The 23,914-nt window shown below is 36.5% G+C and overlaps 1 protein-coding gene across 4 annotated transcripts in view; it reads right to left on the bottom strand.

Moving 5' to 3' along the window:
* KCNH5 (potassium voltage-gated channel subfamily H member 5) overlaps nucleotides 1-23,914 on the bottom strand; it is a 325,149-nt gene that overhangs the window by 69,335 nt on the left and 231,900 nt on the right. For all 4 annotated transcript variants that reach the window (XM_067028368.1, XM_067028369.1, XM_059059059.2 and 1 more), the window contains exon 9: nucleotides 10,102-10,354. In XM_067028368.1, coding sequence (XP_066884469.1) covers nucleotides 10,102-10,354 — 253 coding nt within the window. The remainder of the gene's footprint in view (nucleotides 1-10,101; nucleotides 10,355-23,914) is intronic.

Here is a 23,914-nt window from a genome sequence, read left to right as displayed (position 1 = left end):
CACCTCACCTCATAATTACCTCATCATGAGTTAAGGCAGTGACAACAAGATTAAAGAGGACAGAAAGGGCTTCCCTGGTGGCGCAGTGGTTGAGAATCCGCCTGCCGATGTAGGGGACTAGGGGACACGGGTTCGTGCCCCGGTCTGGGAAGATCCCACATGCCGCAGAGCGGCTGGGCCCGTGAGCCATGGCCGCTGAGCCTGCGCGTCCGGAGCCTGTGCTCCGCAATGGGAGAGGCCACAACAGTGAGAGGCCCGCGTACCACAAAAAAAAAAAAAAAAAAAAAAAACAAAGAGGACAGAAATACACAAAAGATACGATGGCAGAAAACAAAAGCTCCATGATATGCCTATTGATCTGAGTGAGGTGGAAGGAGTAACGTTTAAAATACTCTAGGAAAGGGCTTCCCTGGTGGTGCAGTGGTTGAGAGTCCATCTGCGATGCAGGAGATACGGGTTCGTGACCCGGGCCGCGGAGCGGCTGGGCCCGTGAGCCATGGCCGCTGAGCCTGCACGTCCGGAGCCTGTGCTCCGCAACGGGAGAGGCCACAACACTGAGAGGCCCGCGTACCGGAAAAAAAAATACTCTAGGAAGAATTGTGAACCAGAAAAACTGATTTTTAAGAATAAAGGACACAAACTCAGGGAATTTTGCTCCCATGGATTTTTCCTACTATTAGTGAATAATCTTCATACAATCAAAATACCTAGACATAGACATACCATAGACACTGACATAAAGACTAGTGGTAGCACTAACTATACAGTTACTTGTAGAATTAAGACTAAATGAAGGTTAAAAGGGAGAGGGTACAGTATGCAATGGTTATATGCTTTAACAATATATAGTACAACTACTAAAAATAATGATGGGTGGAGGAGAATGGGACAAGCATATGCAAAAATCTTTTAATGTATTTTCAGTAATCATATTGGTGTGATGGCATTAGTACTGTTATTCTGAGGTTGTTATATTTGTAATGGGGCATAAAGCAATTGAGCAATTATGCAATATTTTAATTCTATCATCCCCAGCATTCTCAATATGGAAGAAAGTAGTTGAAGATGCAATATAGACACAGATAGATAAAGCCCTATTGTACTCAGTTTTAGTTAAATATATTGTATGAACTCATAAGAAATTTTATTTATATATGTGGGTGTGTATATATATATATATATATATATATATATATATATATATATACACACACATACTACAAACACACACACACACACACACACATACAAATATTTTTCTCCTCATTTTATTTATTAAATGGACCAAGAGACAATGGCCAACTCAGTAGCAGTGAATATCTGTAGGACCAAGATTGTGAAATATTTTTCACAAAAACAAATTCCAGCCTCTTGGAGAAATGACTAATGGCTGATTCCAGGTGTGGGGCAGAATTATACAAGATGAGGATCTGGTCATATTACATAGCAAAGAAAGACTGCTGTATCAAAAAGACACAGGAGCCAACTCGAAGAGGGTCTTATTTGCCAAAGATAGGAACATTTGGACTTCAATAATGGTCAAAACTGCAAAGCACTGAAATTCATCATTTGTTTAAATTCATTAGTACATAAGGATATTTTTAAGAAACTATCTAGGTACCCTCAGAGGATAAGAAACCAATTCGTTATCTTAAAAGTTGGTAAATAATGGAGAAGTATCAAGCATATATGTGGCCATTCCTATGTGAGCTTCATACTGAATAACCAAATAGTAGTTGAGAGGAAGTATCTCTCTATAAAAGCATTCCAACTAACACCAAAAATATAAAATTAGAACATCTTCATTTTGCAACTCCCAGTGAATTAATGCATCTAGGCATTGAGTATCAACAGTTGTTAACACCATCAAAAAATGCAACTAGATAATCACACGTCATCTGATGAAAGAACACACCCACCTAGAGTCTTGCAAAGGGATTGAACCTGAGTCTGATCAAGCCTCTGGATCCAGCTGCTAACTGACAGAAAATATAGAGGATGGAGGAACATGTTGAACTACAGTGAGCATGCAATCAGCAGAATCCAGACTGTGGGAACTCTGCAGGACAAAAGGCCCAGGCTCTACAGCAAAGAATTATAAAGAAAAGAAAGAGATGGGAGGGAACTGTAGATTTAAAAATATTTAAAAGATCAAATTTAGGAATAAGCAAATTAAACTTGGTGTTTAGGATGGGTCACACGGTGGGACTTCTCCAGGGGGGCAGGGGTTGTAAAAGTTCTGTTTCTTAACTTGTGAAATGGTTACAGGATCTTTGATTATAAAGTTTCATTAGCTTATATGTTTTTATTGTGATTTTTCTGCATCTGTTTTTTAGTTTGCAAATTTAAAAATTCAAGTAATTTTGATGCACACGTACTCACCAATAACACCTCCCCCTCCGCATACCAAAAGGAAGACTGAATTCTCAATGGCATTCAGCAAGTAAGTAAACCAACACCTACAACTGGCTAGCTTTGTTCTTCTTAGTGACAAAACGAAACCAACTTATTAAACCTGTAATTAGTTAAGGTTCAATTCCTTAAAGACAAAAGAATCCTTGATACTTTTTGAGAAAATATGAAATAATGGGCTTGACTAGGGGAAGGCAGGGTAGAGAAGGAGAGCCGGAGCAAGACACTGATATGTAGGTAGATATAAGAAATCTGGAAAAATGAAGATGAAGCTTTCTGTACGTGGATGGCATGACCTCAGGAAAAAAACAAGAGCAATGAGAAAAGCAGGCCAAGCATCGCTACTTTGTCCAGAGACTGTCAGCATTTAAGGGAAGAGCAGAGGATTCAGTCTAAGAACTGAGACAAGTCACAAGGCCAGTACAAACTCAATGAGGGAGAAATAGACTCCACCTCTTCATGGAAGGAACTGCAAAGATTTGTGGCCATTCTTGCAATCCTGGAGCATTCTTAAAAGCTTCATTTCCACTTTAATACCTACCAACTAGATGGACCCTGAACTCTTCCAATACTCAGATGAAAGACCCATAAGCAGAACTTATGATCCTCATCTTGTGTTCTGAGGGCTCATGAGATTCACACTCTGAGCCAGTTGTCCCCAGTCCTAAACACCTGCCTGGCATAAACTAGTCACTTGGAGGAGGACCATATTTGTAGATAGTTAGTACCTTATTAACCATCTTATACTTGGGTCATGTTTGGTTTTTTGTAACATATACTGGTGTGGTACTTAATGTTGTTAGAAAAAAATTGTTTATTTTTTTTTTGCGGTACATGGGCCTCTGACTGTTGTGGCCTCTCCCGTTGCGGAGCACAGGCTCCGGACGCGCAGGCTCAGCAGCCATGGCTCACGGGCCCAGCCGCCCCGCGGCATGTGGCAGCTTCCCGGACCGGGGCACGAACCCGTATCCCCTGCATCGGCAGGAGGACTCTCAACCACTGCGCCACCAGGGAAGCCCAAAAAACTTCTTTTTAATAAAAGGAAACAAATTGGTAAAGTTAACATAGGCCCTCCATTTTCTGTCAAGATTAAACCAACTCGTTGTATAATTTCAAAATTCCATTTTAAAATTCCTGTTAAAGAAAGCATCACATTTGTAATACTATGGTTAAGAGAATGGACATTGAGTCAGATAAGTCTGGGTTCAAATCCTATACCCACCACTTATTTTCTAGCTGTGACCTAGGGCGAATCACCTGATACTGCAGAGCCTTGGTTTTTTCATCTGTAAGATGACTACAGCAAGTACTTTTTTCACAGAGACTTTGATGTAATAATGCTTATAAGATAATGAGTATTTAACAACTATTGGTATTTAAATCAGACTTTCAAAGGGGTCTGGATTTCATTTCTCAAAAATATACTTTAAATATTTTGATAGGGAATCTTAAAATCAAAACATTACTATAGAGTTTAAATTTTACTTAAGTATAGGCAAGCTCAATTACTAACTACACATATGATTTTTCTTTCCATAAGCCCCTTTTAACTCTTAAATGTTAATTTTCTAGTAAAACTAATTCTAATTTGTAGACCTATTCATTCCAGTTGATGTCAAAAGTAATGTCACTTTTAGGAATTAAAGCCAAATCCCCTTCCACAGATATAAAGTTTTTCTACCATGGTCAATGACCAGGGTACAAGTTAGATTCTTTCTTGCTACTGGGAGTTCCTGATGGAGAACAAGGAAGGAGTGTTTTGTTAAAGAGTTGTTAGTGGCCTGAGATATTTAACATTTATCTCTTCTTATTCTCCTTGTTCAAACTTCCTGACTAACAGTAGGAAAATATTTTCTCAGTCCATACTAGATCTATGCTAAAGCAAGAGTCTTAGGGAAATGCATTTTACTAAAATCATATAGATGAAAGAGAAACAGAGGGTAGTCAGTAGCTCAAGATAAAACATAAAGAAAATGGCAACACAATACAGCACATTTTTTGTAGGTACCCAGAACTAAAACAATTATAAAAACTGCTTAATGGCAAAACAAAATGCTGGCTAATTTGGCTCACTGAACCTTTACTGAGAACCTATTTAAGAGGTCCTATCACAGATGACAGAGAGACAAAAATAAGCAAGACATTTCAAGTACTCACAACACAGTAGGAGTATAAACAAGTAAAAGATAAACTAAGAACCCTGCGTAGGCATGAAGTAGAAGCCCAGAACAGAGGCGCCTGATCCAGACAAGGGCAAGAAGGGAAAGAGTAAAAGAAGATGAAGAAGGAAGAGACAGACAATTAAAAAGAGGAGAAAAAATGTTCTAAACAAAGGAAGAAGTATATGCAATAGCTTGCCAGTAAGAGAACTTGGTGCTTAGGAAACTTCCTGCAATTCAATATAGTGAAAATAGAGTAGGAATACAAAGTGCTAAAACGACAATCCTAACAGGGAGACTAACAAGATATTTTATATTTTAGAAAAATTATTGTGGTGGTAGCATAACATAGATTTGGAGGTTGAAGTTGATAACAGATTGAGAGTAGACAGACTTTTCAGATGGCAGCCACAACCCAGAACCAAAATTTTAAGAGCAGTGGTCATGGGAAAGGACATTAAGGATAGGTTAAAGAGACACCAAAGAGACAGAATGAACAAGACTTGGTTTTGATGGATAGTAGGGAGAGCGTTTGAAGTTAAGTCTAAACTACCAGACTGTAAAGACTATATTTTATCCAAAAATCTACATGCTGAGGAACTCTAAAGTGTGTAATTTAAACCATAGATTAATGTTTTAATCACTACTTAGAAAGTTTAAAACAAGATAAGCATGCAATTTTTTAAAGCAAATAACTGATTTGCCTATTATAAAAATGTCTAAATTAACTAAATTCATCATCATCATAATATGTAAAGCAAACCTACCTGGTTCATAGTACAGCATCTCAAAACACAGAAATGTGGATCCAAAAGAAAATAACTTTCTGGGGCTTGGAGATAGCCCTTTTAAGACTTTAAAGTGTGAAGCACTTGACTGTTAATAACAAGTATATGGGAAGAAATCTTAACCACAACACAGAAGTCACATTTTCACAAATTCTCAAAACAGCAGAATATTATTCTTTCACATCTCAGATTTTTTCTTTTTGGAATAAAAATAAGAAGAAGATTTTGAATTTTAATAACTATAATTTATGTTTTCTTTGATAATGCACAAATGTTTATAAGAGATGAACTGATTCTAAATAACTGATTCTAATTAAAATGGAATCTTAACCCAGGTTCTAGAAATTACCCTTTTTATATTATTAAGTTCATTTAATTCTGTCTTTCCCTTCCTCACTTATGCCCTCTCCCCCCAACTTGATAGGAGCATCTAACCCTTCCATCCAAACCCTACATAAATAATCATAGTTCTCTTGGGAATTTAGAGTTACAATTAAAAGACTTAGATACAGATTGTGTTATATTAATAATTCCAACCATATGATTCTAATAATCAGTGAACACAGAAGAGAAAAGACAAAATGTGAATGCACCAAAACAAATATCTTAGGAGTTGGGTCTAAAGTTAGTGGGGAAATGCCATTTTTATAGTCTCTATAAGGTATAATATACTTTGTCAAGACACTTAAAAGTAACCTGGCTATTTTAGGCATACCAATAACTGTTCACATTAAGTAATTATAGGGTAAAAACTAAAAAGCAAGATGATATTAAAGCATATAAAATATTATGTATGCATCATGAACTTAGTTTGGAATTCTTTGTGTTTCATAAAAACTGCAAAGGTCAAAAGAAAAAAAAGGTGGAGGTGTAAGAACTGAAAGAACTTCACATTAGAAAAAGACATGAACTGCAATTATTCCTATGCCCTATTTAGAAAACAACTTGAAGCCACCTCTCAGTGTTAAAAAAGAAGGTATTTATTGACTACATTTTTTATCTTTCCATTAATTAGTTCTGCTTCAGAACTTATTCATTAAACACCTTAACACTTTTGACACACTAAGAATTAAGTACCTACCAAGAGACCATTCAGAGGCAAGGATCCAAAAGAATGCACTGCACCTGGTTTTTGGATTCAGAGATTTTTAATTAATTTTAAAACAACTTCAGTTTTCTACCTTTCAACTGTCAAATAAATCAGTGTAAGAGAGAGCAAGGCCTATTTATCAGAACAATTTAAAACAAATTCTCATTTTTTTGAGGTATAGTGAGATGGGGGAGAGGATGCTGTTTCTGTCTGACCCTTATAAGGGTCATGATGAAAAAGGACACATTTCAATGCTAAAAGACACAATTCAAATTGAAGATATAATAGTTATGAATATTTGTACACCAAATAACACAGCAACAACCACTATAAGGCACAAACTACAGGAGATACAAAGAGACATAGACAAAACACCTTAATAATAAAATACTTTACCATGCCACTCTCAGTTCAAAAATAGATCAAGAGGAAAAAAAAAATAAGTAAAGATATTGAAGACCTAATCAACTTAGTAAGGTAGAAAACCTAAGTCTATATGTCAAATTTCACATGCTGATAATTTTTGCAACTTTTCATTAACTTTGTAATTAGGCTAGGAAAAAATGAGAAGGTAAGAAAAAATAGTAGAAAAGGAATGAACAGTCACAAAGTGTCAGAAGTGATGCTGATGAGTTACTATTTTCCCCTCTCCCTTTCCTAAAACATTGTTAAAGCATCTTAAGTGTTAAACAAAAAACCTTTTTAATTGTAAAAGAAAGTATTTTGGGTTTAGAAAAATCTGAAAACATGTGTCCCCAATGGAAATCACACTGAGAAGTCACACAACAGAGCCAGTGTGACGACTGATCTACAAGTCAAGAAGCTGGTTCGTTAAGGCCCTTCTGGCAGGTTCCATGCCCCTCAGGTGAAGCACTGGTGGCAGCAGGCACCGGACTTCAGCTGCCTCATGGGTAGAACCTGTCAACCATATGAGCACAAGGGTGTATCTAGACCATGGAAGACACACCACTGCATGTGGTGTAGTCGTCTCTCATGATGACATCACACTCCATCTCCTGCAGAAAGTCACCATGAGACCACACTCCTAGTCCACAGTCTCCTCAGATTGCCTTCCTATAAAGCCAGATTAGTGGAAGGTGTAATACCAAGGCAGAGTTCCCAAAGCTTGTCTCCACGACTATCTCGTCACCAATGACCCAAATCACAGATTCCATGAGGACAGTGTCTTTGCCCAGCACCATGGCATCTAGGTGACCCTTTGAGCCCATGCCTCCCCACCACCCACTTATCTCCTCTTTGGGAGATCACTTATAGATCAAAAAAAATTTTTTTTAAACAAAAACCTTCTGACTGCCTTTTGGCTGAACTAATCTTTGTTAGAGGCCCACACGATAAAAAAAGATTGCCAGAGATGTGTATATATAACTTGACTCATTAAACCAAGAGATGAAAAGTCTCTGAAATCTCAAGATTTTTGAGGAGGATAAACAAAAAGCATGCATTCAAACAAGTAAAATATGACAGATATATGATGAGACTGGGCCAATACCCAGGGGCCCTGTGTTCATTTTTACTGTGTCATTGGGCAAAAACAGCTACCATTTTATTTTAAAATGAAAAGAAAATGCATTTTGTCTGTCTCACTGAGCAAATGACTCCAGCTTAGCAGATCCAGCCCAGAGGTGCTACACTCAGGGCTTTCTCTATCCATCTTTTTAGAAAAGAATCTACCAAGGTAAAGCTATAATGAAGAAAATGGGGCAAAGCAAATGACAATGAGTGCACAGCCAAGGTAATATATCATGACGGTACTCACTTTAGTGTAATATATTTTATGCCTGTTCTCCCACCCACCATTGACATGAACATGCAGGAAAAAATACACCTGTTTTGGGCTTGTGTTTAATCCTCTTCGTTAAGCAAACGAGAATGGTTGTAGTGTGTATATACTTCATTTTACCACAAAGGATTGTTCTGGCAAAATGTACACTTTTTAATGAGGGATTATATAACTCCTTTATACTCCAAGAAACAAAGCAGAACAAGTACTAAGCAGTATTAAACACACCCAGAGTGCTGACTCTAAGTACTGTATGCATTTTTCTTGCCAAAAAATAAAAATAAAAAGTTTCTAAAAGAAATTTATGCATAAATATAATATTATTTCTCAACAGTTAAGGAAAGGGTTAAAAACAATAGTGTTCAGTCATTTGCAACACTGAATCATTTCCTGTAACCCTTACAAATTTTACTGAACAATAAAAATTTTACTGTATTTTCTTATGAAGAGTCATTGTTTCTCAATTCTCAATTCTGTCTTTTTCAAGTAATTGTGTTTTTTGAAATCAGTCCTTTATTTTGGGGCTGGATTTTGCTTTTGCAGTTTCTAAAATACATCAGTCAGTCTTTACTTATGAGAATAAGTGGCATTCAAAGCTATGGTAGGTTGACCTCAGTAGCTAAAAAATCCAATAGTTTAAAAATTGAGCTCATTTTTCATGAGATACAAGCCATGAAAAATGTGATCAAAAGGGAGTTGACATCCTGCAATTCTAACTTATTTTACTTGAAAAAAACACTAGAAATGATTCTCCTCTGACCTCATTATTGCTTCCTTTTTTTATCTATGTGGACTTCATGCTGCAGATATTTGAGCAGAAAATGATCTAAAATATCATTTAGCAATTCTTTTTTTTGGCGGTACGCGGGCCTCTCACTGCTGTGGCCTCTCCCATTGCGGAGCACAGACTCCGGACGTGTAAGCTCAGCGGCGATGGCTCACGGGCCCAGCCGCTCCGCAGCATGTGGGATCTTCGCGGACAGGGGCACGAACCCGCGTCCCCTGCACTGGCAGGCGGACCCTCAACCACTGTGCCACCAGGGAAGCCCTTAGCAATTCTTTTACCAAGATAAAACATAAAATGGATTACACTGTCCCCAAACATGTAATTTTTAAAAATTTTGTCACTCACATGTTCTGTCACTGCCTTTTTTCATCAGTGCAACTATCTACCAGGTGTCTGAATTTTAGAACAAATTTGTTATTAGCTGAATAACTTTCCTGATTCATAAATGTAGATGGACAAAACCAGCTTTAAAAACCTAAGTTTACTTGCATTGTGATTATTCCAATATAATGGGTCAAATTCATTTACCTCCTCATCACTTTCAGTCCACTACTTAGGTCCACTGTGAGGAAGCAGAGAGGTTTAGAGTAAGATGATCTGTACTCAAGTCCTAACTCATTTACTAACTAGCTGGGCCAGTCACTAAAGTTTTCTGGGCCTCAATTTATACATCTCTAAAAGGAAATGTTGAACTACATGGGTTCTATTGTCCCTCTGAGACTAACACTCAGGTTACTAAACTGAAAATCATTTCACAAGCCATTTTTACACTTACCAACACGGAGGTACAGCCACCTTAGGCTGCCATCACCTCCAGTCTAAAAGGCACTGTCCTATGTTGCCAAAGAAAGTTTAATCAAAGCCTCATGCAGCCCATTAAGCTGTGACCAATACTAATGTTCTCTGCTGAAACAGAATTACTAGTTTTCACTGAGATTCATCATCTCATTAGTGACCCAATTTCCAAAGTCACCAAGCAAAGGAAATTTCTCTTAAGAAACCTGAGAAGTAAAATCTCTAAAACTGTTACACGTTTGCTACTACGTTAGGAAAGTTCACAGTACCTAAAATAGCCACCACCTCATCATCCTGGATGACTTCCAAGGATCCTGACACCACAAAGCAGAGGGCATCCACACTTTCTCCAGCATGGTAAATGAGGTCCCCAGGAGCACAGTGAATAGTTTGAAACTCTACTGCCAAGGCGCGCAGACACCCATCGCTGGCCAATCGGAAAGCAGGATGCTCATTAAAAACCTTCCGGTTTAGATGAACACAGATATCAGCTCTCATGTCCTTGGGACAGATGGAGAGGACCTGAAGAAAGTGAGAGATGCATAAGTGAGAAGAAAGTAGAGAGGGACTATTTCACACACAAAAAAGTAATCTAACATACTTATTGACTATGACACAGTGTATTGAGGAAAAAGGTAACAAGACACAGCTCTGCTCCGAAAGATATAAAAATCCAGTGGATGGGCTGATGAGCATAGGGGCTATTACAATACAGCACCATGTACTAAAGCTCTGAGGGGGTATGGATCTCACCATAGAGACAACAGAGTCTTAAAATGGCCAGGAAGTGTCTCCGAAAAATATTTAATATAATGTCATCAAAAAGCCAACTAAGATAAGTCATTAACATTCATTTTAGTCTAGTTGCTGTTTTAGAACATTTTCATAACTAAATCAAAATTCAGGATAATGGACTTTTACTACACATTGGAGGTGGATTCGTATTAACCAGTTATAAGGCAACAAAATCAACAAAAGCACCCTTGCAACATGACATGCAATTTGACATGGCTGATATAACTCCACTCTCAATGTGTTTTCTTCACTCTGAAATACGTATTTTCATTTTACTAATGAATTCATGCTCAGGGAGTGAAAAGAATATTCACCAGTCTTCTGTAGGGCTTAGGCAACTGGCAATGTCAATGCTGGCAAGGTGGGCACATCATGTTGCAAGGCAGCCCTTGCTCATTCGGGTCTTTGGCTCCTAAAGACTGCTGAAAGCAACAGCAGAATAAGCTCTAAGTATCCTTTAGAAGAGGGAACAAATGGCAGAAACATGCTTAGCGAGATAGGGGTACAGAGCTTTTATTCCCTGTAGCTTTCAGACAGGGCAATTAAAGACCCAGATTAAAATGGACATTATCCTCACATTATCATCAGAGCATCATCAAGCAAGATATGATTATAGAAGTCAGGACTGCCCAATTTAGAGATGCATGTGCAAATTCACTTAGAATCCTCTCCCAACTCCCTTGGTAAACTATTCCTTATAATCAGAAATGTTTTTCTTTGATAGAATTTGAATCCTTCAAGCTGACGTCTAATTTGATTTTTCCTCATTAAGTTATATTGAATAATGTTTTAATATAAAATGGTTTTCTTTCCTGTACTAATTGCATTCTAACCTTTAAAAAATTACCTAAGGCTTGGAATATCCCCTGACTTTCCTTTTATTAGGGGTTCACTATCAATGAAAAGGAAATCTCTGTTTGAAATGAAAAGCTGGTTGCTTCCATGTGTAGAAGACAAGCCCATCATAAATGTAGAGACCATTCATTAAATGATGATTTCAGTATCCCTCCCCTTAACCTTTCCTAGTACTGTGATACTATCTCACATCACTTAAGCATCTTTGTGGATTTTTTCTTACTCCTTTGTATTCCTATATGCAGTACAATCAGCTCACCTATCTTTCTGAAAGAGTTCATCTTTAAGGAAAGGAACACATAACAGGGATACAGAAGCAACTGGCACTTTCCACATCAGTTATTTTCCATAATAATATAATTTTTTTTTTACTATATCAACTTTCAGTGACTTCTGACAATATTAGTCATTCAATAAGCACTTACTGGGCTTCTACTATGGGGCATGCCACTGCATTAAATTCCTGGAACTAGAAGGATAAATAAGATGCTCTTTGCTTTGGGGGAGGTAACCATGAAGTAGGGGGAGGTAGGCATGTAAAGAGACAATTATAATACAGTGAGAAAAGTGCTATGATAGGGGTATGGCCAAGGTGACATGGAAGCATATGCTGCCTAAAAGTCATTACTTATGACTTAGAGGTACCATAAAAGATCAACCTCAAGAGGACATGGGTCTGGGTGCAAATCTACCACTTACTGCCTCTGTAACCTAAGGCAAGTTATTTAACGACTCTAAACCCCATCTGCGAAATGGGATGACAGTGTTTATTTCGTAGGTTCATTGTAGGAATTAAACGAAAGAACTTGAGTCAGCCCAATTTAGTCTTGCACAAGGCAAAAGTTAAAGAAAGCCTAGTTTTTATTTTCCCTACTGAACATGAGTATTCCTACAAAATTTACTGTTTTTTTTAGTTCTCTAAAAAAGCAGTTTGCTTTTTAAATTTCATTTTCCACTCCTGCCTGAATTCTGTTTCTTGGCTGTTTGATGAGGTTCCAAGCAGAATTAAGAAAGTATTTTAGCTTGAGCCTGAATACATTTTAAGCTTTAACTAATGTTAATATTATATTTTCCTCAAGTTGAAAATGAAACTGGTGCTAGAAAGCAAAAAACATAAAAGTAATTTTAAAATACATACACACATGCATAAACATTGCACTGAATAGCTTAATGGGAAAACGGATCAATCTATTTCTATCCCATTTACCTTACAGAATTTTCATTGTTTTAGATTCACTTTGGTAATAGTCATTTTATGCCCTTTTAATTATTTCTTTCAAGATTCATGCTGCAAATGAAATCTTCCAATGTTAGCAATATTCTGTTTAGTGGCATATCAAAAGAGGATTTTTATTGCATTTTAAGTGCATCCTTCCTTTTTTTTTTCACTTTCCTTAAGACATTGCCTCATTATTTTGATTCAAGGTATATACTAAAGTCCAGATGTCATAAAGTGACAAATTAAAACTGTTAAATAGACCAAAGTCACCCCTAGTGGCAAGCTCCTTCCCAATCCGTATATAGAGCATGTGCTCTATCACGATGTGTCCGTCATCAAAATATGAGTATAGTGTTATTTTTTTTCTGTAAATGAAAGCCCTAATAAGTGTCTTAAGCAAGGAAAAATTTAGTTTTAAGTGATAAAATAAAGTTATCATGCAAGATGACTCTCACACCTAGTCCATTGGTCCCAGTTTCAATGTACTCTGCCTTGAATGTCATATCCAACCTCTCGCTGGTATATTCCCCATTGGATATCTCACAGTTATAAACAAATGAAATTGCATTTCAGTAAAACATATTCAGTTAAAAGTGACCTCTTTTATTTGACTCCCAAGTTGATTATTTATCCCCTCTTCATGTCAGGATAGAAATAAAAGTAAGACTCTTAATTAAGACAATAAGTTTTCTCTTTGGAAGAGCTATGTCTGTATATAAGGGGTCATTTTTAGAATTCTGCAAACCAAGTGTGAAAAAAAAGGAAGAATGTCATGGTCTGAAAAAGAAAAATTTTTGAGTATTTATGATGCCAGTTTCATTAAACCTAAGATCAAGAGGTATCATAACAGATACACCTTAGGCTTCAAAGATCTAACCTCAACACTGAGACTAGATCCTGATCTTAGAGGAAATGCTTTCAGTTTTTCACCATTGAGAATGATGTTTGCTGTGGGTTGTTGTATATGACCTTTATTATGTTGAGGTAGGTTCCCTCTATGCCCACTTTCTGGAGTGTTTTTATCATAAATGGGTGTTGAATTTTGTCAAAAGCTTTTTCTGCATCTACTGAGATGATCATATGGTTTTTATTTTTCAGTTTGTTAATGTAGTGTATCACACTGATTGATTTACATATATTGAAGAATCACTGCATCCCTGGGATGAATCCCACCTGATCATGGTGTAGGATCCTTTAAATGTGTTGTTGGATTCAGTTTGCTAATATTTTGTTGAGAATTTTTGTGTCTATGTTCATCAGTTATATCATCCTATAATTTTCTTTTTTTGTGAGATCTTTGTCTGGTTTCATAGAATGAGCTTGGGAGTGTTCCTTCCTCGGAAATTTTTTGGAAGAGTTTCAGAAGGAGAGGTTTTAACTCTTCTCTAAATGTTTGATAGAATTAGCTGTGAAGCCATGTAGTCCTGGACTTTTGTTTGTTGGAATTTTTAAATCACAGTTTCAGTTTCAGTACTTGTGATGGGTCTGTTCATATTTTCTTTTTCTTCCTGGTTCAGTCTTGGAAGGTTGTACCTTTCTAAGAATTTGTGCATTTACTCTAGGTTGTCCATTTTATTGGAATATAGTTGTTTGTAGTAGTCTCTTATGATCCTTTGTATTTCTATGGTGTCAGTTGTAACTTCTCCCTTTTCATTTCTGATTCTACTGATTTGAGTCCTCTCCCTTTTTTTCTTGATGCATCTGGCTAAAGGTTTATCAATTTTGCTTATTTTCACAAACAACCAGCTTTTAGTTTCATTGATCTTTGCTACTGTTTTCTTTGTCTCTATTTCATTTATTTCTGTTCTGATCTTTATTATTTCTTTCCATCCACTAAATTTAGGTTTTGTTTGTTCTTCTTTTTCTAGTTGCTTTAGGTGTAATGTTAAGTTGTTTATTTGAGATTTTTCTTGTTTCCTGAGGTAAGATTGTATTGCTATAAACTTCCCTCTCAGAGCTGCTTTTGCTGCGTCCCATAGGTTTTGGATTGTCATGTTCTCATTGTCATTTGTCTCTAGGTATTTTCTGATTTGCTTTTTGATTTCTTCAGTGATCCATTGGTTGTTTAGTAACATACTGTTTAGCCTCCATGTGTTTGTGTTTTTCACAGTTTTTTTCTTCCTGCAATTGATTTCTAATCTCATAGTTTTGTGGTCCGAAAAGATGCTTGATATGATTTCAACTTTCTTAAATTTACCAAGGCTTGATTTGTGGCCCAAGATGTGATCTATCCTGGAGAATGCTCCCTGTGCACTTGAGAAGAAAATGTATTCTGCTGCTTTTAGATGGAATATCCTATAGATATCAATTAAGTTTATCTGGTCTAATGTGTCATTTAAGGCTTGTACGTCCCTATTAATTTTCTGTCTGGATGATCTGCCCATTGGTCTAAGTGGGCTTTAAAGTCCCACACTCTTTAGTGTGTTACTGTTGATTTCTCCTTTTATGGCTGTTAGCATTTGCCTTATATATTGAGGTGCTCCTATGTTGGGTGCATACATATTTATAATTGTTATATCTTCTTCTTGGATTGATCCCTTGATCATCATGTAGTGTCCTTCTTTGTCTCTTGTAATAGTCTTTATTTTAAAGTTTATTTTGTCTGTTATGAGAATTGCTACTCCAGCTTTCTTTTGATTTCCATTTGCATGGAATATCTTTTTCCATCCCCTCACTTTCAGTCTGTATGTGTCCCTAGGTCTGAAGTGGGTCTCTTATAGACAGCATATATACAGGTCTTGTTTTTGTATCAACTCAGCCAGTCTGTTTCTCTTGGTTGGAGCATTTAATCCATTTACATTTAAAGTAATCATTTTTTTTAGTTTTTTTTTTTTTTTTTTTTTTTTTTTGCAGTATGCAGGCCTCTCACTGTTGTGGCCTCTCCCACTGCGGAGCACAGGCTCCGGATGCGCAGGCTCAGCAGCCATGGCTCACGAGCCAAGCCACTCCATGGCATATGGGATATTCCTGGACCGGGGCACGAACCCGTGTCCCCTGCATCGGCAGGCGGATTCTCAACCACTGCACCACCAGGGAAGCCCTAAGGTAATTATTGATATAAGTGTTCCTATTGCCATTTTCTTAATTGTTTGGGCTTGTTTTTGTAGGTCGTTTTTCTTCCCTTCCATTGACAGAGGAAGGGATAAAGAAGATGTGTGCGTGTGTGTGTGTGTGTGTGTGTGCGTGTGTGTATGTGTGTGTATGTATATATATACACACACACACACACACAATGGAATATTACTCAGTCATATAAAAGAACAAAATGCCATTTGCAGCAACATGGGTGGACCTAGAGATTGTCATACTGAGTGAAGTAAGTCAGATGGAGAAAGACAAGCATCATATGATATTGCTTATATGTGGAATCTAAAAAAATGGTACAAACGAACCTATTTACAAAACAGAAATCAAGTCACCGATGTAGAAAACACACTTATGGTTAACAAGGGGGGAAGGCAGGGGGAAGGAGGAATAAATTGGGATATTAGGATTGACAATATATACTCTACTATATATAAAATAGGTAATTAATAAGAACCTACTGTATAGCACAGGGAACTCTACTCAATACTCTGTAATGACCTATATAGGAAAATAATCTAAAAAGAGTAGACATATGTTTATGTATAACTGATTCACTTTGCTGTACAGCAAAAACTAACATAACACTGTAAAACAAACTATATTCCAATAAAAATTAATTACAAAAAAACCCCCAAAAAACCACTGAGACTAGAGAACCCCTTTTTCTAAAAAATTTTTATTGGAGTATAGTTGACTTACAATGTTGTGTTAATTTCAGGTGTATAACAAAGTGAATCAGTTATACGTATACATACTCTTTTTTTTTTTTAGATTCTTTTCCCATATAGGCCATTACAGAGTATTCAGTAGAGTTTCCTGTGCTGTATGGTAGGTCCTTATAGAAAACTCTTAATAAAACACAATCATGTTATCTCACCTTCTTAAAAATCTAAAAGCTTGCTTCCCCACCAGATAAAGCTCAAGTCCTAAGCAAGCATGCAAGGCTCTTTATGGTGGGAGCCTCCTCCAGCCACAACCCTTACTACCTTCCTTCAACCCTGCATCCCAGTCACATGATATTTGTCACCTCTCTAAAGTTGCCATGCTTGCTCATGGCTGTTTGCCTTTACACATGCTGTTCCTTTTGACTGGCATACCCCATCATCTCCTTCTCTGTCTCGTCACCTCTGATTCATCCATCAAAAAAACAGACCATCCCTCACTGTGTCATAAATACAATTTATATACAGCTCTGTCATAGAATTTGGTATTGTATAGAAGGGGAAAATGAGAATAAAGGTGTTGTGATCTGTATTTTTAAATAATAGCACACTGTAGTAACATTAAATTATCACAGAGTTGAAAGGACTTTGTCCGAGAGATTTCAAAATTTTATTTACAGCAATAAAATTATCCTTTACTTTTTTAATGAAATCTTACATTATGCCCAATATGTAAAGCAGATACAAGCAGAATTATGCTGGATGAAACTCTGATGGGAAAGCAGACTCCTAGGCAGGGCTCCAGAGGTCACATTCATTCATTTAACTCATAGCTACTGAGCTCTGGTTATATGCTAGTTACATGCTGGCTATTATGCAGGCCCTCCAGATCCATGAGCTAAAATTCTCATGGTGCCTGACTCCCTGGAGCTTCTAGACAGGAAAAGCTTGAAAAATCACTGTTCCTAGTCCAATGCCCCATTTTACAGAAAACGCAAATGTATATAACATAAAGGTTATGTGATTTGCTCAAGGCCTCTCGATAAATTACTAGCAAAATCCAAAACTGTTGAGTTCCAGCTCTTAAGCCATGCTCCTGAGTGAAGCTCAACCAGCAATAAAATATAACATCTGTCACTTTCTGATGTTTTCTTGTTCTTAGTGTACTACAAAAATCTTTGCAAATTTGTTTACATTTATAACTAAACCCTTTCATTTTAGCTCCAGTAAATATAATGCATATAGAATGTGTCAGTAAAGTCATGAGGATTCACTGACAAATTATTTATTTATCCATTACTATTTGCCAAAGGGAAGTCATCTTATTTTATATATAAGTTGTAGTGTATATCTTGAAAGGATCTGAACTAGATATTAGCACAGAGAGAACATTTGATAAACATCACTCAGGTAGATTCCTTCCCCCATCAGTTTCATCCATTATGGTATTAGTGCTTAGAGGAAGCTTAGAAGAAGAGTGAGCCTACATACATTAATTAGAAACCAAGAAGTTAAATCAAGATTCTCTAAGGAAATGGTTGACTAGAGTCAAAGGAAGAAGGTTTATCCTCTTTTATTCATTCTTTGAACATACTTTAAAATGTATTTTAACACTCATTGTACAAAACATGGGAAATCAAAAAACTATAAAATAAAATTTCTTCATTATTTATATATATTTATATATGTATATAGCGTTTGCATAAAACTTGAGTCTCTAAAGGTTTATTTCTGCAGAAATACAAAAGATTATTAGAGTTTACTACAAGCAACTCTATGCCAATAAAATGGACAACCTGGAAGAAATGGACAAATTCTTAGAAATGCACCACCTGCCAAGACTGAACCAGGAAGAAATAGAAAATATGAACAGACCAATCACAAGCACTGAAATTGAAACTGTGATTAAAAATCTTCCAACAAAAAAAAGCCCAGGACCAGATGGCTTCACAGGCCAATTCTATCAAACATTTAGAGAAGAGCTAACACCTATCCTTCTCAAACTCTTCCAAAAGATAGCAGAGGGAGGAACACTCCCAAACTCATTCTATGAGGACAACATCACCCTGATACCAAAAGCAGACAAGGGTGTCACAAAGAAAGAAAACTACAGGCCAATATCACTGATGAACATAGATGCAAAAATCCTCAATAAAATACTAGCAAACAAAATCCAACAGCACATTAAAAGGATCATACACCATGATCAAGTGGGGTTTATTCCAGGAATGGAAGGATTTTTCAATACACGCAAATCAATCAACATGATACACCATATCAACAAACTGAAGGAGAAAAACCATATGATCATCTCAATAGATGCAGAGAAAGCTTTTGACAAAATTCAACACCCATTTATGATAAAAACCCTGCAGAAAGTAGGCATACAGGGAACTTTCCTCAACATAATAAAGGCCATATATGACAAACCCACAGCCAGCATTGTTCTCAATGGTGAAAAACTGAAACCATTTCCACTAAGATCAGGAACAAGACAAGGTTGCCCACTCTCACCACTCTTATTCAACCTCGTTTTGGAAGTTCTAGCCACAGCAATCAGAGAAAAAAAAGAAATAAAAGGAATCCAAATAGGAAAAGAAGAAGTAAAGCTGTCACTGTTTGCAGACATGATACTATACATAAAGAATCCTAAGGATGCTACCAGAAAACTACTAGAATTAATCAATGAATTTGGTAAAGTAGCAGGATACAAAATTAATGCACAGAAATCTCTGGCATTCTTATACACTAATGATGAAAAATCTGAGAGTGAAATTAAGAAAACACTCCCATTTACCACTGCAACAAAAAGAATAAAATATCTAGGAATAAACCTACCTAAGGAGACAAAAGACTTGTATGCAGAAAACTATAAGACACTGATGAAAGAAATTAAAGATGATACAAATAGGTGGAGAAATAGACCATGTTCTTGGATTGGAAGAATCAACATTGTGAAAGTGACTCTATTACCCAAAGCAATCTACAGATTCAATGCAATCCCTATCAAATTACCACTGGCATTTTTTACAGAACTAGAACAAAGAATTTCACAATTTGTATGGAAACACAAAAGACCCCGAATAGCCAAAGCAATCTTGAGAACGAAAAATGGAGCTGGAGGAATCAGGCTCCCTGACTTCAGACTATACTACAAGGCCACAGTAATCAAGACAGTATGGTACTGGCACAAAAACAGAAATATAGATCAATGGAACAGGTTAGAAAGCCCAGAGATAAACCCACACACATATGGTCACCTTACCTTTGATAAAGGAGGGAAGGAAACACAGTGGAGAAAAGACAGCCTCTTCAATAAGTGGTGCTGGGAAAACTGGACAGCTACACGTAAAAGTATGAAATTAGAACACTCCCTAACACCACACACAAAAACAAACTCAAAATGGGTTAAAGACCTAAATGTAAGGCCAGACACTATCAAACTCTTAGAGGACAACATGGGCAGAACACTCTATGACATAAATCACTGCAAGATCCTTTTTGACCCATCTCCTAGAGAAATGGAAATAAAAACAAAAATAAACAAATGGGATCTAATGACACTTAAAAGCTTTTGCACAGCAAAGGATACCATAAACAAGACCAAAAGACAACCCTCAGAATGGGAGAAAATATTTGCAAATGAAGCAACTGACAAAGGATTAATATCCAAAATTTATAAGCAACTCAGGCAGCTCAATAACAAAAAAACAAACAACCCAATCCAAAAATGGGCAGAAGAACTAAATAGACATTTCTCCAAAGAAGATATACAGATTGCCAACAAACACATGAAAGAATGCTCAACATCATTAATCATTAGAGAAATGCAAATCAAAACTACAATGAGATATCATCTCACACCGGTCAGATTGGCCATCATCAAAAACTCTAGAAACAATAAATGCTGGAGAGGGTGTGGAGAAAAGGGAACCCTCTTGCACTGCTGGTGGGAATGTAAATTGATACAGCCACTATGGAGAACAGTATGGAGGTTCCTTAAAAAACTACAAATAGAACTACCATATGACCCTGCATCCCACTACTGGGCATATACCCTGAGAAAACCATAATTCAAAAAGAGTCATGTACCAAAATGTTCATTGCAGCTCTATTTACGATAGCCAGGACATGGAAGCAACCTAAGTGTCCATCAACAGATGAATGGATAAGGAAGATGTGGCCCATATATACAATGGAATATTACTCAGCCATAAAAAGAAATGAAACTGAGTTATTTGTAATGAGGTGGATAGACCTGGAGTCTGTCATACAGAGTGAAGTAAGTCAGAAGGAGAAAAACAAATACCATATGCTAACACATATATATGGAATCTAAGAAAAAAAAAATGTCATGAAGAGATTAGTGGTAGGACGGGAATAAAACACAGACCTACTAGAGCATGGACTTGAGGATATGGGGAGGGGAAAGGGTAAGCGGTGACGATGTGAGAGAGTGGCAGGGACATATACACACTACCAAATGTAAAACAGATAGCTAGTGGGAAGCTGCCGCATAGCACAGGGAGTTCACCTCTGTGCTTTGTGACCACCTAGAGGGGTGGGATAGGGAGGGTGGGAGGGAGGGTGACGGAAGAGGGAAGAGATATGGAAACATATGTATATGTATAACTGATTCATGTTTTTGTAAAGGAGAAACTAACACACTACTGTAAAACAGTTATACTCAAAGATGTTAAAATATATATATATATATATTAGACAGTGGAAAATAAAAAAACATTAAGGTTTTAAACTTCCTTCTACAGAACAAGCTGAAAATGATTCCAGTATTATGAGAAATATGTGGTCTACACAACATGCTACAAGTTATATATTTTTTCATACAGTCCTAAAGCTGAAAATAAAGTCCCCAACCATTTACTTTATTTGAATTATTTCTCAGTAAAATCATTTCAAACTGTAGGATAGATTTTTTGAGCTTTAACTATCATCCTTTCTATTTGTTTCCCATAATCTGCTCTTTCCCTTTTAAATCCTCACTCATTCCACCCATTTCTCTTGTCTTTTAACTACACAGAATTTAGCAAGTAGCAAAGCCCAGAGGACGGATTTTGGTTATTAAATTTGAAAAGAATCTAAAGCAACTATAGTAATTAGTAGTCAATAAAATACTTTCAACCAAATCAAATTAATCTAGGTACTGTTTTATATTTTTTAATTGCCTAAGGCAAACTTCCATGATAAAAATGCTACAATCTCCACATCAGTAGTGATTTTAATGCCACAATTTGTATTAGAGAAAGCATTACTCACAAAAGACAAGTTAAGACTGAATTAAATCACAGTGATTAATTTGCTTGTGGGTTAAAGCTGAATTCAAAATATCTATAAAACTAAGTATGTGGAAGTGACAGAATGAAATCTCAGTAATTGGGGCGAACGTTTTCTCTAATTAGTTGAAATGCATCATTAAATTCTATTGTACCAGCAGCTGAAAAAAAATAACTGTTTTGGAACTAACAAGAGAAGCGTTAGAACAAAGACATTTCATTTCACACATTATATTTTGATCTTTTTCAGTACATACTCAAAGTTAAATTTGATAAAACCACCATTGATAAAATATTCGAAAGAAACAATCAACAAAATGTAAGATAAGAAACACATAGGAAGACAAATATTTCACTTATTGAGGAACAGCAAGTTTAATAGAGGTCTCTAATATCAAATATGGTATAACTGTTAAAAATCAGATGCTGTTTACTGAAGTTATCCTCAAGTAAATCCATACTTCTAAGATTATGACTACAATTACATGATTTATGTGATTACTGTCATCGAACTTTCATTTTCTTTTTTCTACCCTTGTATTTTAACAGACTCAACCAATGTCATTCTTATTATCAAAAGTAAAGATGAATATAAAATAGATAGATACACAGATGGATGGATGGATGAGATAAATGAGATAAAAAAAGAGATAGAGATGAGAGGTAAGAGAGAGAAAGAAGATAGAAAGCTTTATTATGAAAGCCATATAAGTTCACTGACTGCTGTGCTGAGAATAACCTATACAGGGATGGGGTGGATGCAGAGACCAATCACTTGGCTACAGAATAACCCAGGTAGGACATGATGGTGACTTGAACCAGCTGATCTCAATGGAGGTGGTGAGAAATGGAAGTGGAGCCAATAGGATTTGGGGGAAGTTTCAATGTGGAAGCTTTGTCCTAAGCAACTGAGGTGTGGAGTTTCCATCAACTGCATTGAGGAAGAATGTCAGTAGAGCAGGTTTATGGGAGATGATTAGGAGTTCAGTTCTGGACAACTTCATTGGATATGAGTAGGCAGTTGAATAGGAGAATCTGTGGTTCAGGGAGTAGGTCCAGGATGAGTATGTATACTAGGGTGGTGTTAGCATATATTATTACAGTCATGAGATTGTATGATATCACTGAAGGAGAGATTCTAGACAGAAAAGGGAAGAGGCATAAGGACTGAAGTCTAGAAAATCCCTAAATTTAGGATATTATCTTGGTAAAACTGTTTTCAAGAAGCACCCTACCAAGTTACACACAGACCAGAATCATATGATAGTGTCAGTCACTACAGCCAGTGCTAAGATTAGGCATTATGTTTGACAGTCTCTTGTTCTTTCAATATTTATTCATTACAAGAGAAAATAAGACTTTTTCTATGTTTATTAGTAATTTGTACTATTGTCTTCTATAAATTATCTATGCGTTCAGCTCATTTTCCCCATGTATTCTTCTTATTGATCTGTAAAATCACTTTACATATTAAGGTAATTAACCTTTCATCTGTGATATTTGTTACAGATGCTTTATCTCATTTTTGTTTCCATAGCTTTTGGTGTGAGAGGTTTTACATATTGTAGCCAAATTTATTTATCACTTAATTTGTTAGTTACTCCATTGCATTAATACATACAAAGACTTTCGTATGTGCCACGGTTCTTTAAATCTGCTCTTCCTACTAGTCAAACACTACTCTAAAGATTTCCCATTTAGTTAGGAGGCAGATCCATGATTTTGTCTTATCCAAAAGTTAATTCATTTTAATATTTTTACTTATTTCTTTAAAAATCTTTTTATGTGAATTAAAATTTTATTTCACCTTTAATATTAACCTCCCCATTTTTTTCCTATTATTCCCTTGTCCATGGATATTCTACCAATCAGAAGTACATTTCTGTGATAACAAATGATGAACAGCAAACAACCAAAAAAAATGTCAATAATAAGAACTACATGGTGGGTGTGCACTTCCGTAAACACCCGATGCCAGCATATTACACCCTAACTGCATCATGAAGTAGACAGTTGAGCAGGTACTAGAGGGGAAGCTTGTGAGAATCTACTGGTTCCATTCCCGAACTAACCCAGCATTTGGGAACTTAGAGAAGGGAACTAAAAAATCTGCCATGTACCAGATCTGTGGCATAGGCTCTGGGTCAGGTCCTTTTCTATTGTAAAGGGC

Source organism: Kogia breviceps, chromosome 3, assembly GCF_026419965.1.
Source record: "Kogia breviceps isolate mKogBre1 chromosome 3, mKogBre1 haplotype 1, whole genome shotgun sequence".
Taxonomy (NCBI): Eukaryota; Metazoa; Chordata; class Mammalia; order Artiodactyla; family Physeteridae; genus Kogia; species Kogia breviceps.
This window is presented reverse-complemented; position numbering and strand designations above follow the sequence as displayed.